Below are 16,577 nucleotides of genomic sequence, written 5' to 3' on the forward strand. Positions count from 1 at the left end.
ATACTATAAATTAAAATTCAATAATAAGAAATATTTTTCTATTTAACTTATAAATCCTTCAATTTGTAAGAAACAAACCTTAATCATTGCAATGAATTCAAAGATAATAAAACCATCTTAAAAATTTTCAATTCTGAGATGTCTACAGCAAGACTTTTTAAAAGTGCACCAGTGGTGATACAAACATGAACACAAGTCATGCAACCAAAGCTCATGTAACATAAATAAATGCTGGTCTTTCTCTAGATTTTTTTCCCTTCGAAATACCTTATGACTTTACAGAAGGGCCCTAACCGGAGGTGGCTTTAGCCAGCAAAGACATGTTGCATCAGGAGGCATTATGGCTGTCATGGGAAAGTGAGATTACTGGTAGCCAGTGAGTAGATGCAGAGATGTTACTACCGGCCTTGCAACCCTGAAATGGGAACTATGTCCAGATTAAGAAATTCAACTATGAGGCAATTCTGAAAACACAGCCTGTGCTGACATGCCAAGACTTCAGATTCAAGTTTAGTATTTTCATCACCTGAAGCAGTACTTGGTTTCAGAGATCAGTATAATTCAAGACCAAGGATGTGGCTCAGCTTTACATGTACCAAGTCCCAAGCAAGCAGCAAAACTCAAGACCAAAAACTCCCCAAGTGATTAAGCAACACGGTCAGATTAGAAAAAGTAGTTAGCGTTATGTTCCATTTAATTTCCCTCGAGCCTGTTCTACTAGTTCAGTCTGTTAATACAGAAAATTACTTCGAACTGCTTTGAAGGAAACTGTTCACACTGCATGTTTTGGACTAATTTAAAATAGCTGGTGAATCAAAGTGTGCTACAAGTGCTGAAAATGTTTCTCTCAACGTAAGCAATGAAGAGCGTCCCCCACTGGTTCAGTCACTATGTCATGTTTAGACTGGTTAAAACTAAGTTTATTTGCTTTTCTCTTTTTCATAACGCTTTCTCGTATCTGTCTTTTACAAATAGCAGTGTACATATACAGGGTGTGTAATATATAAAGTCAGCTGTCTTTCCACAGAGTCTCTAGTATTAATATCTCTGATGAATTTTCCTAATAGGGAATCAAATGGTAAGCTAGTGATTTCATGTTTCTTAAGGTGAGGAATGTTATTATCCTCTCCACGTTCACATTCTATGTATTTTCTCATGGTCAATAAACACATCCAAATTATGTAAATTGTCCCACCATTTAAAGAGAAAAGTCTCTGTAATAATCTTGAACCATGGAGTTAACTTAATTTTGCCAGTGGCTGCCTTTCTCAAAAGTTCCTTTACTTCTTCCTTTGACACATAACAATAGCTTTTAATCTCATTGGGGTCTGGATTCAAAGTTACATTCTTCTTCATAAACAAAATGTAATCAATCTCATGTTCTCCCCAAATGTCATCAGATTGAGCCTTGTAATACAATCGTGTTAGGTACTGAATTTCTTCTGGAGGAACCTGGGATTAAAAAAACAACAACAACAAAGCAATCTTAATTAACTTGCCATATTTCAATATCTTGAATATCATAACTATAGTTTTTGAATGGGTTACACACATGGCAGAGCCGCACACGATCCAAGTGAGCTATTTTGCTAGCCCTTCAATCTTAGAACTTTTATCAGGGATTAACCTGGATCCTCATTATGCAAGTCCTGTGCTCCACTGCCAAGTTACCTGCCTGGCTGATAATTATCTAGGAGATAGCATAATGGTTAGGACTTGCATGCCTGTGGTTCCAAAAGTCCCAGGTTCAATCCCTCATATAATCATAAACCAGAGCTGAGCAGTGCTCTGATAAAAAAATAAAGGGAGTCAGGCAGTAGCGCAGCGATTTAAGTTTCAAAGCACACTGTCCTACTTCAAATTTTTATTTCATTCACACCATTCTACACTAGTCAAAAAGAATAAAAGGTCCCCCTCTCAAGACTTTCAATAATTTAGAAAAGTAATAATGGCACTGATTAAAAAAACAACAACAACAACAACAACAAAAAAACGAAACTAACCCTAACCTCACCCCACTAGGGAAAAAGAGAGGCAGGCTGGGAGTATGGATCGACTTGCCAATGCCCATGTTCAGCGGGGAAGCAATTACAGAAGCCAGACCTTCCACCTTCTGCATCCCACAATGACCTTGGGTCCATACTCCTAGTGGGTTAAAGAATGGGAAAACTATTAGGGGAGGGGATGGGATACAGAGTTCTGGTGGTGGGAATTGTGTGAAGTTGTACCCCTTTTATCCTATGGTTTAGTCAATTTCCTTTTTATAAATAAAAAAAAAAAACAGGAAAGCTATCAAGGGAGAGGATGGGATATGGAGTTCTGGTGATGGGAACTGTGTAGAGCTGTACTCCTCTTATCCTATGGTTTTGTCAATGTTTCCTTTTTATAAATAAAATAAAAAATTAAAAAATGTTATTACCATGTGAGGAAACAGGCAGTGGCGCACCCGGTTAAGCACACACATTACGGACGGTGCTTAAGGACCCAGGTTCAAGGCCCTGGTCCCTGTCTACAAGGGAAAAGCTTCACAAGTGGTGAAGCAGGGCTACAGGTGTCTCTCTCCCTATCTCCACCTCCCCTACCTCTCTCTCTATATCCAATGATAATTAAAAATTTGAACAAAGATGAATAAATAAATAAAACAGGGGGGTTGGTCAGTATCTCACAGCAGGTTAACTGCATATGGCACCAAGCACAAGGACCAGCGTAAGGATGCCAGTTCGAGTCTCCGGCTCCCTGTCTGCAGGAGGGTCGCTTCACCAGTGAAGCAGGTCTGCAGTTGCCTCTCTTTCTCTTTCTCTATCCTTCCCTCCTTGATTTCTCTCTGTCCTATCTAACAACAAGGGCAACCAAAGGGAAAAAATAGCCTCCAGGAGCAGTGGATCTGCAGTGCAGGCACTGAGCCCCAAGCAATAACCCTGGAGGCAAATAAATAAATAAAATAAAGATGGGACCTGATGGTGGGGCATCTGGTTGAGTACACAAGTTAACCATATGCCAAGGACCCAGGTTCAAGCCTCCAGTCCTCACCCGCACAAGCCTGAATCAGTACTCTAGGTGTCTCCCTCCCTCTCTATCCTGCTCCCTCAACTTCTCTAGGTCCTATCAAATAAAACATAAATAAAAAGGGAAAATTAAAAAAAAAAACAAAAAAACAAATCCACACAGTTAGCGGTCACATGACTTCACTGTTCTCGCCGGCCTTTTCATTCATTCAGAGAGGGAGACACCATGGCAGCACTCCCATGTGGTGCTGGGGCATATGGGCTGCACCTGGTGAAATACGGGCCTTATGCAGTATGTAGTTTTCCAGTTTTTTTTTTTTTCAATTTTTTTATATTTATTTTATTTTCCTTTATTACTTTTTTTCCAAAAAAGTAACAAAGTAAATAAGTAAGAAAAGTATGTGAAACAAGACTTATTTACTTATTAACTAGAGAGAAGCAGAGCATGACTCTGGTACACAAACCGTTGGGCCAGTGAACTGAACGTGGGACCTCATGCTTGAGGGCTCAATGTTTTATGCGCTCCGCACGTAATGTTATTTTAGGGCAGGCACTTTTTAACCACTTCAGCCAGATAAAAGATTCTTCCCCTGTCTCAAAGCAGCCCAACAGGGAAAAAAAAAAATTAAAAAAGAGGCCAGGTGGTGCCACCTCTGGTTGAGCACATGTTACCACGTGCAAGGGCCTGGGTCCCACCCCCTGGTCCCCACCTGCGGGGGGAAAACTTCACAAGTGAAGGAGGGCTGCAAGTGTCTCTCTCCCTCTCTATTTCTGGCGGTTTCTATCCAATAAGTAAATAAAGATTATAAAAAATTATATAATCCAAAAAAAAATTGAGGGGTGGAAAAATAGTTCACTTGGCTACTGTGATGCTTTGCGATGTGTATGACCCAGGTTCGAGCTCAGCCCCCACCAAAGGAGTTTCAGTACTGCTGTCTTCTACTCTGCCTCTAAAAAAGGCAATATAAATTCATTCAGTCAGATTTGTTTTTCACCCTCAATATTTCTATAGGAAAATACTGGGTGGAGGGTAGATAGCTTAATGGTTATGCAAACAGACTCTCATGCTTGAGGCTCCAAAGTCCCAGGTTGAATCCCCCGCACCACCATAAGCCAGAGCTGAACAGTGCTCTGGTAAAAAAAAAAAAAAAAACTTACTCTTCACCACATACACATGGGTAACGGATGAATTCATTTATATTTTTAGTTAAATTCTGGCAAGTTATATTAAAAATAAAAATCTTTCGAGCCGCCGGCTCCCCCCCTGCAGGGAAGTCACTTCACAGGCGGTGAAGCAGGTTTGCAGGTGTGTCTTTCTCTCTCTCCCCTTCTGTCTTCCCCATCTCTCTCCATTTCTCTGTCCTATCTAACAATGATGACATCAATAACAATAATAACAACAATGAAAAACAAGGGCAACAAAAGGGAAAATAAATCAATATATAAAAAATCTAAGTAAGTAAGAGTTTACGTGGGGCCAAGTGGTGGCTCCTGTCAGCTGAGCACACACGTTACCATGTGCAAGGCCCTGGGCTCAAGCTGTCCTGGTCCCTACCTGCAGGGGGAAGCCTTGCTTGGAGAAGTAGTAGGACAGGTGTTTTTCTTCTCTCCCTATCTCCCCCATCACCTCAGTTTCTGTCTCTATTCAGTACATAAAAATTAAATGAGAGAGAAGTAGAATCCGTATCAAAAAGTTTACAAAGCAACAAATTCTAATGGGATTTTAAACACAGCAGTGAACAATTTTATGGTGTGTTGAAATTTGCAGTTGGTAGTCCAAAAGCAGTTACCTCTTCCAGGGGAATGCCTAACTCAGCTTTCAAACGTCTCTGAGCTGCTCTTCTCACTCCAATCGCATCATTTTCTTCAAGCTCTCCTGGATTGTTTAGTGGGTGACTACAACAAGTATTGGTAAAACAACCTGAAAATGTTAATACAGGTGCAAATTAACTTTCCAAAGTAGGTTTGAAAAACCAAAGAAATTTAGGAAGGGACAAAGAAGAACCATGGCTTATCATTATAACTCATCTACAAATTTGCAAAAGGGTGCTAAAAAGGACAAAGGCGAACAAAGTTGTGTCACCAAGTCACAGATGTTACCATGATGCCAACCTGACTTCTCTGGGCAGACGACTCCACCAATGTGTCCTGGAACCTCACCTCCCCAGAGCCCTGCCCCACCAGGAAAACACGGAAATGTGCTGGGGGTCTGGATCAATATGCCAATGCCCATGTCTAGTGGAGAAGCAATTACAGAAGCCAGACCTCCCACCTTCTGCACCCCATAAAGATCTTTGGTCCATACTCCCAGAAGGATAAAGAATAGGAAAGTTTCCTATGTGGGGGATGGGATATGGAACTCGGGTGGTGGGAATTGTATGGAACTGGACTCCTCTTACACCACAACCTTGTCATTATTAAATCACTAATTGAGAAAAAAAAAAAAAAAAGGAAAATGAACAGAGTGATTCTTTAGGATTTCACAACCAATTATGAACTTTATCAGTGATCGTTTTGTGAAACAAACATGTCATCAAAAATTATAGACAACATTTAAAATATACATATGTACACATGTAGTACATACATTTGGAACTTCCCATTTTATTTTTCCTTCTTTTAAAAATATTTTATGTATTTATTTTGGGTAGAATTAGAGAACTTGAAGGAGGGAAGCATCTGCAGCACTGCTTCACTGCTCATGAAGCATTCCCCTTGCAGGTGAGGACTGTGGGCTTGAACTCAGCTTCTTGGGAACCCACTGTAATGTGGACCACCAGCTGGACCCTGCTGTTTTATTTCTTGTTTTCACTGCCAACAGGATTGCAGCTGGGCCTCTGTGCTGGCACTAAGAATCCACTGCTCCCAGTGGCTATTTTTTTCCTTTCTTTTTTCTACTGATATTTAGTTAATGCGACAGAAATCAAGAAGAAAAAAGGCAGACAACTGCAGACCTACTTCTCTGGCCGTGAAGTGTCCTACCCTGCAGGGTAGAGAGTGGGGGCTTAAACGTGGGTCCATTAATGAGAGAGCCACAGTATCACTCCAGCATGCTGATGCTAGGGCTCACGCTCAGGGCCTCATGCTTGGAGTTCGATGCACTACCTCCTGGACTGTTTTAAAGATTTATTGATTTATTCATAAGCAGGAAGTTTCATGAGCAGTGCCATACTTGGCTTTCTCCTCTCTAGTAAAGAAAACGTTTATTTTTTAATTCATTAATCTATTAAAATAGTGTGTGTGTGTGCATGAGAGAGAGAGAAAGAGGAGATCATAGCATCATTCAGACACATGTGACACTGGGGACTGAACTTGGGTCCTCATGTTTTCAAGTTCTAGCCACTGTGCCGACTCCTGGGTCTCCTATTTCATATTGCTGTTTTACTAGCTTATATTCATTGTATAAGCTTCACTTATGTAAATGTTAAACTAAGTATTAGTATACATACAGACATACATATACATAGATATAGATATATTACTCTGACTACCAGGAAGTTCCTTCCAAGTGACAAAAGGCAAATTAAACATTGTCTCCCCTCCCCCCCGGAAAAATACTGCAAATCAAATACACTAACCTGGAAAGGTAATTTTAGCATCTGATCTCTGTTGTAACAAGAGCTTATTTTCAGTATTAAATAAGAAGACACTGAATGCTCGATGCAATAATCCTAAAAGCAAAAACAAACAAAACACTTCATTAATTTAGCTTAAAATGCCAAGTTATTTGGGCTTTAGAACTTTAATCACTAGCTGTCATTTTTGCTTCTGTACATAGTCTCCTATTCGGAGACTATATCCTATATCTGCATTACTAAGATGGAGAAGAGCCCCACATATCCTAGGAACTCAGACCCCAAGTGAAAGAAATGGTTCTGCTGCGGGTCCATAGGTCGCTAGAGGTTCAGTCTCCGTCCAGAAGTTTGTAGACTTCTACATTTGGTAGAAAGGATTACTGGGGCCAGGCAGTGGCGCACCTGGTTAAGCTCACACATCACAGAGCAAAAGGACCCAGGTTCCAGCCCTTGGTCCCCACCTGCAGGGGGAAAGCTTCACAAGTGGTGAAGCTGGGCTGCAGGTGTCTCTCTCTTCCTGTCTCCCCCACCCCTCTCAAATTCTCTATCTCTATCCAATAATAAATAAATAATAATAATAATAATAAAAAGGATTATAGGTTCAAGGAGTGCTACTAGTAGGATTAGGCTGTTAACTTTTTAAAAATTGTTTTGGGAGTCGGGTGGTAGCACAGTGGGTTAAGTGCAGGTGGCGCAAAGCGCAAAGACCAGTGTAAGGGATCCAGGTTCGAGCCCCTGGCTCCCCACCTGCAGGGGAGTCGCTTTACAGGCGGTGAAGCAGGTCTGCAGGTGTCTGTCTTTCTCCCTCTCTGTCTTCCCCATCTCTCTCCATTTCTCTCTGTCCTATCCAACAAGACATCAACATTAATAACTACAACGATAAAACAAGGGCAACAAAGGGGAAAATAATAGAAAAAAATTGATTTTGTTTTATTTGATAGGACAGAGAGGGGAGGGGGTACATATATATCAACTGAGACACTTGCTCAAGCTTTACCGCTTGTGAAGCTTTCCCCCTGCAGGTGGGGCCAGCACCCCCAACCCCAGGCTGTTAGCCTTTACAAAATCAAAGTAACTCTGAGATGGCTGCATAAAGGAAAGACACAAACAAATGTGAAACAGCAGTTTGGCAGCGAAACTGATTTTGGGGCCCGGTGGTGGTGGTGTAGTTGGTTGAGCGCACGTTACAAAGCACAAAGATCTGGGTTCAAGCCCCTGCCCCCACCTGCAGGGGGAATGCTTTGTGACTGGTGAAGCAGGGCTGCAAGTGTCTTTTTCTCTCTCTCTCTCACCCACTTCTCTTTCAATCTCTGGCTGCCTTTATCCAATAAACAAAGATTAAAAAAAATAGTAAGGCTGATTTTACTGTAACGCCCTTTTAGTGGCTGAAACCAAAGTTCCTTTACCAAAGCACCTTTCTCAGCTTGATGTGCTTGGGAAAGCCCCCCCCCCCCTTTTGTCTCCAAGGGAAAGCTTTCCCCCTGCAGGTGGGGACGGGGGCTTGAACCCAGATCCTTGTGCTTTGTAACATATGTAATCTTACTGCTGGGGCTCGTCCACTGCTCCTGGAGGCTATTTCTCCTCCTTTTGTTACCCCTCTTGTTTTATCGTTGTGGTTATTATTGTTGTTGCTGCTGGATAGGACAGAGAGAAATTGAGAGAGGACGGGAAGACAGAGAGGGGCAGAGAAAGACAGACACCTGCAGACCTGCTTCACCACTTATGAAGTGACCCCCGCCCCCTGAAGGTGGGGAGCCAGGGGCTTGAACTGGGATCCTTAAGCCAGTCCCTGCACTTGACGCCATGTGCATTTAACCCACCTCGCTAACGCCTGACCCCCAGGAAAGCTTTTTTTTTTTTTTTCTCCTTTTACCAGAACACTGCTCCGTTCTGGCTTATGGTGGTGCTGGGGATTGAACCTCAGACATCAGAGCCTCAGGCTTGAAAGGCTTTTGCATAACCTTTATGCTGTCTCCCCAGGCCGGGAAAGCACCTTTTAACACAACCCTTTGAAACAGTACCTTTCTCAATGTTCTCATTCAGGTGACAGTTCTTTTTGGTGTCAGCCCCAATGTTATTGTCATTTTCATCAATGAGTATGCACATCTCTGCCAGGAGTTGCACCTGCTGATTATCCAGCTTCTCCATATTTATTTCAGGCATTGTCCCCTTATGTCTGGTCTGCCCTTGATAGCTAACATCAAAGAGAAAGAAAGGGCTGAACGTTAGGATGCCTCGTGGACACAATGAGTGTGGTGAGCAGCCCAGCAGTTGCCCAGGCCAAGACGCTGCAAGACCTCGGAGATGCTGCTGCCCAGGCTGGGACGCACCTGGTAAAGCACCCAGATCACGGTGTGCAAAGACCCAAGTTCAAAACCCTGGTCCCCTCCGGCAGGAGGGAAGCTTCAGGAGTGCTGAGAGACCTGTAGGTCTCTCTCTTTTTTTTCTTGCCTCCAGGGTTACAGCTGGGGCTCGGAATCCACTGCTCCTGGAGGCCCCCTTTTCCCTTTTTTTGGACAGGACAGAGAGAAATTGAGAGACATGGGGAAGCTAGAGAGGGAGAGAGAAAGAGACACCTGCTTCACCGCTTGTGAAGCTTCTTTCACAGAAAACAGATGGCACAGAGAGTGCCTACTCTGATCCACCCGATGTGGCTATTTTTCATCCATGTGCCTAGTGGAGAAGTGCCTTTCCTCTCTGACATGCAGACGCAGCCTAAGACTGCCATTTCCTGTGTGTTCTGGCTCTTCTGGCAATTACTCCGGCGGCTGTAGGTGCTGCCTCTTCTCCCCTTCACCTTCCTAAGCTAACAGTCGGGAGGCAACGGTGCTGGAAGGTAAAGGTGACTGGGGGGGAATCCAGGCACTAGGCCTCCCTTTCTCGGTTCCCACCAGGGCCACAGATGCTCCGTGAGAGACTGCCGGTGTCCGTTTCTGCCGTTTCTGCCGAGACTTTGTCACAGTTAAATAAGCCCGCTCCCTCCGCCCCTTTGGGGAGGGGGACGGCAGTGAAAATGTGTTTCCCCCCCCCCACCCCGAGGTTCCCTGGGGGAGAACTTCCCGGAGTGATGTGGAGTCTCCTACACACTGGTGTGCTAAAACTCCTCTTTCACCGAGAGCCGGCTCAGGTCTTGTGTTTTGGGGATCATTTCTGTAACCCTTCTTCCCGCAGCTGGGGAGCCGGGGGCTCAAACCTGGGTCCTTGCGCTTCGCACTATGCGCCACCGCCCGGCCCCCCAGATCTCTCTCTCTCTCTCTCTCTCTCTCTCGGCTCTTAGTTTATCCGTGTCTCCCCTCCCGACGCGGTCCGTGGCGACCTAGTCTCTCCCCTCGCGTGCGCCTCCCGGGGTGTCCCAGTCTCTCCCTCCAGGTGACCCAGCCGGTTCTTGTCAGGTCCCCGCCGCCGCCCAGGCAGCGCCCCAGCTCAGCCCGCTCCAGCGCCCGTCACCCGGGGAGCCCGTCCCGCCTCCGACAGACACGGACGATGCGGGCCGGGAGCAAAGTCTGACTTTCGGACCCGACGTGAATCTCAGAGGAGCTTCCCAAGACCGATCTGCGCGCGTCCTGGTCCCGAGCCCGAGGTACCTGAACTCCCCGGCGAGACGGTCCTCGGCTGGACGCTGCTGAGGATGCTGCTCGGTCCGCCTCTCTTGGAGGCCCCGCGCGGACCAGGCCCCGCCCCCCGAGATCGCGCGTCCAATCGTGCGCGCCTGCGTCAGGGCGCGCCACATGCCCGCCGGCCAATCGCGCGCTAGGCCGCGCCCGGCGACACGGTCGCGTGGTGGCACCACGCTGTGCGCGAGGGCGTCTGCGCTCCCGCGCCGGCCTCCTCAGGGCCTCCGGGCGTTCTCGCCGGGCCTGCGTGTTGACTGAGCCGCAATAGGTGCGCTGCGGAGGCGGGAGCCGCGAGGAGCCCGGGCCGTGCCCCGAGGCAGAAGGAGCGCGGCCAGAGCGCGCGGGGGACGCCGGAAGCGGGGCGCCGCCCAGGGGCGGTACTTCCGGAAGCGAGAGCAAGGGGGCGTGGCGCTGGAGCCCGGCGGGGGGCGTCTTCCCTCAGGTGGCGCGGCGGCGGGGGCCTGGGGGGCCCTCGGGGGCGGGGCTTGCGGAGGGGCTGTTTCTCGCCTCGGGTCGCCTGGTCTCCTCTTGATTTCTAGTTACCACTTCACTCTGTTGCCGGGGACCGAACTCGGGGCCCCAAGCTCGGCTGTCCAGCGTTCTACTGCGGCGCCCCCTTCCGGTCGCTTTCGAGAAGTATTTTTTTTTTATGTTTTATTTTTGCCACAAGCCTTCCTCGGGGCTTGGTGTCTGCGCCAACATGCGACCTCTCCAGGGCGCGCCGGGCCCCGACCCTGCTGCTCCTCTTCATACATATATATATACATATATATATATATATATATATATATGTATATATATATTATTTTTAATTTTTAATTTTTTAATTAAAAATATTTTATTTATGAATGAGAAAGATAGGAGGAGAGAGAGAAAGAAGCAGATATCACTCTGGTACATGTGCTGTCAGGGATTGATTGAACCTGGGACCGCCTGCTTGAGAGGCCAATGCTTTACCCACTGCGCCACCTCCCGGAACACTCCATTGTTTATTTAGTGAAGGAGAAAGAGGACGCGGGGAGTATCTGGCGATGGGAGTGCTGGGGATTGAACCTGGCACCTCAGCGCCTCGGGCAGGAGAGGCTGCTGCGAGGCTCCCCTCTGCCTGGGCCTCGAACCCGAACCCGGGTGCAGCGGCCGCGGGGCGCCCAGGGGGGCTGTGTGTGTGTGGGGGGGGAGGGGCGCCCGTTGTTGCCTGACTCCAGGGCGGCCGGGAGGCCCAGTGGGCAGCGCACAGCACCGGCCCCTGTAAGGCCGCGATCGGTATGCGGTTTCCAATCTTTTTTTTTTTTTTTAATTTTTTAAAAAATATTTTATTTATTCCCTTTTGTTGCCCTTGTTGTTTTATTGCTGTAGTTATTATTGATGTCGTCGTTGTTGGACAGGACAGAGAGAAATGGAGAGAGGAGGGGAAGACAGAGAGGGGGAGAGAAAGACACCGCCTGTGAAGCGACTCCCCTGTAGATGGGGAGCTGGGGGCTTGAACCGGGATCCTTATGCCAGTCCTTGTGCTTCATGCCGCGTACACTTAACCCGCTGTGCTACCGCCTGACTCGGTCTTTTTTTATTTTATTTTATTTTATTTTATTTATGTATTCCCTTTTGTTGCCCTTGTTGTTTTATTGTTGTAGTTATTATTGTTGTTGTCGTTGTTGGATAGGACAGAGAGAAATGGAGAGAGGAGGGGAAGACAGAGAGGAGGAGAGAAAGACAGACACCTGCAGACCTGCTTCACCGCCTGTGAAGCGACTCCCCTGCAGGTGGGGAGCCGGGGCTCTAACCCGGATCCTTAGGCCAGTCCTTGTGCTTTGCGCCACCTGCGCTTAACCCGCTGCGCCACCGCCCGACTCCCTCCCTCCAGATTTCTGACTGCCTCTATCCACTAAATAAATCAAGATAATTCAAAACAAAAAGTAGAGAAGTGAAGTTGACATTGAGGAGAAGACTGGCTGGCCCCAGGGGCCTTTGGAAGGATTCCAGAAAGCCTCTCCCCATGAAGCCTCGCCTCTGCGGCCCCGCGCACGCGCAACCTGGGCCCGCGTTCCCGGTTTCCCGTCGCAACCGGAACCGCCCCCTTGCCTTGCCCAGACTTCACCCTGTGCCTCTCCTGCGCTCAGGCCCCCAAATTCCCGTGGCCCGCGACAACGTGTGCTCGCCAGGCTCTCCCTGCACACTCCCTGACCTCAACAGCAGTAACTGCCAAAACGCATTTCTGAGGCTCCCGGGTGCCAGGTTCAACCCCCACATACGCCACTGCTGAGCAGGGCTCTGGGTAAAAGCGAAATCAAGACAAAATTAAAATTCAAGGAAGATAATTATTCATCATATTGACAGAACATGAAAAAAATCATTCCGGGTTTTTTTTCTTTGTTTTTAATATTAAAGCAGTGTCTTAATACTAATATAATATATAAAAAAGCTTTTAAAAATTTATATTTATTTTCCCACTTGTTGCCCTTGTTGTTTTCTATTGTTGTTGTAGTTAATTGCTGTTATCGATGTCGTCATTGTTAGATAGGACAGAGAAATGGAGACAAGAGGGGAAGACAGGGGGAGAGAAAGACAGACACCTGCAGACCTGCTTCACCGCCTGTGAAGCGACTCCCCTGCAGGTGGGGAGCTGGGAGCTCGAACCGGGATCCTTAACGCTGGTCCCTGCTCTTCGTCCCACATTTGCTTGACCCGCTGTGCTACCGCCTGACTCCTGCTCCTGGGTGTTTTTTTTTTTTTTCCTTGTTTCCAGTTTTGGGGAACTCTAATGTCTGAGCATACAAGACCGGTTATTTGCTTCCCCCCACATCCCCAAAGCACTGCTCAACTCTGGGTCGTAGTGGTACTGGGGGGTTTAATCTGAGCCCTCAGAGCCCGTCACTCAACGCAGCCACCTCTGACTGTTCCACCACCACACCCCAAGAAAGTCTTGCATAATCACCACGCTATCTGCCCCTGATTTACTTATATTTTTTACCAGCGCATTTCTTGGCACAGTCTTATGATGGCACTGGGGATTGAACCTGGGATCTCGCAGCCTTAGGCATCAAAGTCTTTTTGCAAAGTCTTTGTGCCGTTTTCCCCAGCCCGAGATAAACATGTTAGATTGGTTGAAGTGTTTGAGAAAATTCGGGGTTGGGCTGTTGGAAAAGTCATGACGCATTTCTGCAATAGCTCGCCCAGTGTGCACACGCTTTCCCACAACCAAAGATCTGAGTTCAAGCCCTCAGCACCATATGGGAGCACTGTAGGCAGCACCATGACAGATGACAGTAGGAAGTGGGAAGCAGTTTCTCCTATTTTTTTCTTTTAAAGAAAAAAGCAGGTGTACCACCCCCTAGATGTTCCCTTTTATAACATTAATTAGACTCATTAATTTATATGCTTAAACATTCTGAGTCGCTAACATACTACAGTATTTGCACCCCAACACTACTTTCAGATTGGAGACACGATGTCGTGTCAGAAACTCTGCATGTGATCCTGTTAGAAGCAGAGAAAGGAGGGGCCAGGCGGTGGCACACCTGGCTGAGTGCACACATTACAGTGTGCAAGGTCCCAGGTTCAAGTCCCTGGCCCCCACCTGCAGGGGCTTCAGGTGCCTATCTCCCCCCTCCCCTTTCAGTCTCTCTGTCTCTATGCAATAATAAATAAAAAATATTATAAAAGAAGCAGAGACAGGACTCAGTATTCACAACAGGGAGTCATTAAAAAAAAAAACACGAATGCAAAGCTTATCCAACAGTGTTCTGTGTTTAGTCTGTATATATGACTTGTATTAGCGAAGAGTGGGGGCCGGCTCCCACCGAGCCTGTGAGGACACCCGCAGAGCAGTGCCCGGGAAGCTGTGAAGCTCCCCTGCAGGTGGGGACCAGGGGCTTGAAGCCAGGTCCCAGCACACAGTCACATGCACTCTGCTGGGTGAGAGCCACCAGATCCCTAAACATTTTTCTTGAATAGTCACCCTCTTGGTGAGACTCCAGAGCTTGTGATCATACGACTCTCTCGCTTCGTTATTCAAAATCATGGAACTAAACAGTCTCCACAGTGTGACAACCAAAGCGCCCCCAGCCGTCCTCCTGTGTCCACCCACACTGCACACTCGTGACTCGCTCAGCTCAGCTGCAGGGACGCAGTTGGGGCCCGGCCGGGGTGTGGAGTGCGCGGTGCTCCTGAGGCGGCGCTGGCCGAGCCCGAGAGCCTACAAACTCAGGCTCCAGGCTCCGCGTCATGGACTGCAGGTGAGCGCGCAGTGCTGGGGGTGCAGAAAGACGGGGTGCAGGTGAGCGCGCAGTGCTGGGGGTGCAGAAAGACGGGGTGCAGGTGAGCGCGCAGTGCTGGGGGTGCAGAAAGACGGGGTGCAGGTGAGCGCGCAGTGCAGGGCGGGCGGAACGACGGGGTGCAGGTGAGCGCGCAGTGCTGGGGGTGCAGAAAGACGGGGTGCAGGTGAGCGCTCAGTGCTGGGGGTGCAGAAAGACGGGGTGCAGGTGAGCGCGCAGTGCTGGGGGTGCAGAAAGACGGGGTGCAGGTGAGCGCGCAGTGCTGGGGGTGCAGAAAGACGGGGTGCAGGTGAGCGCGCAGTGCTGGGGGTGCAGAAAGACGGGGTGCAGGTGAGCGCGCAGTGCTGGGGGTGCAGAAAGACGGGGTGCAGGTGAGCGCGCAGTGCTGGGGGTGCAGAAAGACGGGGTGCAGGTGAGCGCGCAGTGCAGGGCGGGCGGAACGACGGGGTGCAGGTGAGCGCGCAGTGCTGGGGGTGCAGAAAGACGGGGTGCAGGTGAGCGCGCAGTGCTGGGGGTGCAGAAAGACGGGGTGCAGGTGAGCGCGCAGTGCTGGGGGTGCAGAAAGACGGGGTGCAGGTGAGCGCGCAGTGCAGGGCGGGCGGAACGACGGGGTGCAGGTGAGCGCGCAGTGCTGGGGGTGCAGAAAGACGGGGTGCAGGTGAGCGCGCAGTGCTGGGGGTGCAGAAAGACGGGGTGCAGGTGAGCGCGCAGTGCTGGGGGTGCAGAAAGACGGGGTGCAGGTGAGCGCGCAGTGCTGGGGGTGCAGAAAGACGGGGTGCAGGTGAGCGCGCAGTGCTGGGGGTGCAGAAAGACGGGGTGCAGGTGAGCGCGCAGTGCTGGGGGTGCAGAAAGACGGGGTGCAGGTGAGCGCGCAGTGCTGGGGGTGCAGAAAGACGGGGTGCAGGTGAGCGCGCAGTGCTGGGGGTGCAGAAAGACGGGGTGCAGGTGAGCGCTCAGTGCTGGGGGTGCAGAAAGACGGGGTGCAGGTGAGCGCGCAGTGCTGGGGGTGCAGAAAGACGGGGTGCAGGTGAGCGCGCAGTGCTGGGGGTGCAGAAAGACGGGGTGCAGGTGAGCGCGCAGTGCTGGGGGTGCAGAAAGACGGGGTGCAGGTGAGCGCGCAGTGCTGGGGGTGCAGAAAGACGGGGTGCAGGTGAGCGCGCAGTGCAGGGCGGGCGGAACGACGGGGTGCAGGTGAGCGCGCAGTGCTGGGGGTGCAGAAAGACGGGGTGCAGGTGAGCGCTCAGTGCTGGGGGTGCAGAAAGACGGGGTGCAGGTGAGCGCGCAGTGCTGGGGGTGCAGAAAGACGGGGTGCAGGTGAGCGCTCAGTGCTGGGGGTGCAGAAAGACGGGGTGCAGGTGAGCGCGCAGTGCAGGGCGGGCGGAACGACGGGGTGCAGGTGAGCGCGCAGTGCTGGGGGTGCAGAAAGACGGGGTGCAGGTGAGCGCGCAGTGCAGGGCGGGCGGAACGACGGGGTGCAGGTGAGCGCGCAGTGCTGGGGGTGCAGAAAGACGGGGTGCAGGTGAGCGCTCAGTGCTGGGGGTGCAGAAAGACGGGGTGCAGGTGAGCGCGCAGTGCTGGGGGTGCAGAAAGACGGGGTGCAGGTGAGCGCTCAGTGCTAGGGGGCTGAAGACGGGGTGCAGGTGAGCGCGCACTGCAGGGCGGGCGGAACGACGGGGTGCAGGTGAGCGCGCAGTGCTGGGGGTGCAGAAAGACGGGGTGCAGGTGAGCGCTCAGTGCTAGGGGGCTGAAGACGGGGTGCAGGTGAGCGCGCAGTGCAGGGCGGGCGGAACGACGGGGTGCAGCTAGGTGCGCGCTCAGGAGTGGAGGCAAGTGGCTTGCGGTGCCGGTGGGCCAGACCGCCTGGCAGGTGCTGGCGCCCACACTCGAGGGCCCGCCCGGGGGACCCAGGCACCTCAGAGAAGAAGCAGCAGTGCCTAGAGAGTCACCGTCACTGTCCAGCAAGGGCACTTCCGACTCGGGCTGACGGCGACTTCCGGCTCTCGGCGTGCAGGGCGGGGCTTCCGGTAGTGCGGGCAGTGAAGAGGCGGCTGGGGACGAGCCTTCCGGTCGCTCGGCCTGTGGCGCGGCAGGGACTTCCGGCGGTGCCGGAAG

The 16,577-nt window shown here is 50.0% G+C and overlaps 1 protein-coding gene across 1 annotated transcript; it reads right to left on the reverse strand.

Moving 5' to 3' along the window:
* Positions 1-889: 889 nt before the first annotated feature.
* Positions 890-10,556, reverse strand: LOC103116033 (isopentenyl-diphosphate Delta-isomerase 1). Its single transcript, XM_060192384.1, has 5 exons — positions 10,165-10,556; positions 8,602-8,774; positions 6,584-6,676; positions 4,796-4,926; positions 890-1,452 (listed from the first exon to the last, which is right to left on the reverse strand). Exons 1-5 carry the CDS (start codon positions 10,308-10,310, stop codon positions 1,135-1,137), a joined length of 861 nt encoding a protein of 286 aa, XP_060048367.1. The 5' UTR covers positions 10,311-10,556; the 3' UTR covers positions 890-1,134.
* Positions 10,557-16,577: the final 6,021 nt, after the last annotated feature.

Source organism: Erinaceus europaeus, chromosome 6 (genome assembly GCF_950295315.1).
Source record: "Erinaceus europaeus chromosome 6, mEriEur2.1, whole genome shotgun sequence".
Lineage (NCBI taxonomy): Eukaryota > Metazoa > Chordata > Mammalia > Eulipotyphla > Erinaceidae > Erinaceus > Erinaceus europaeus.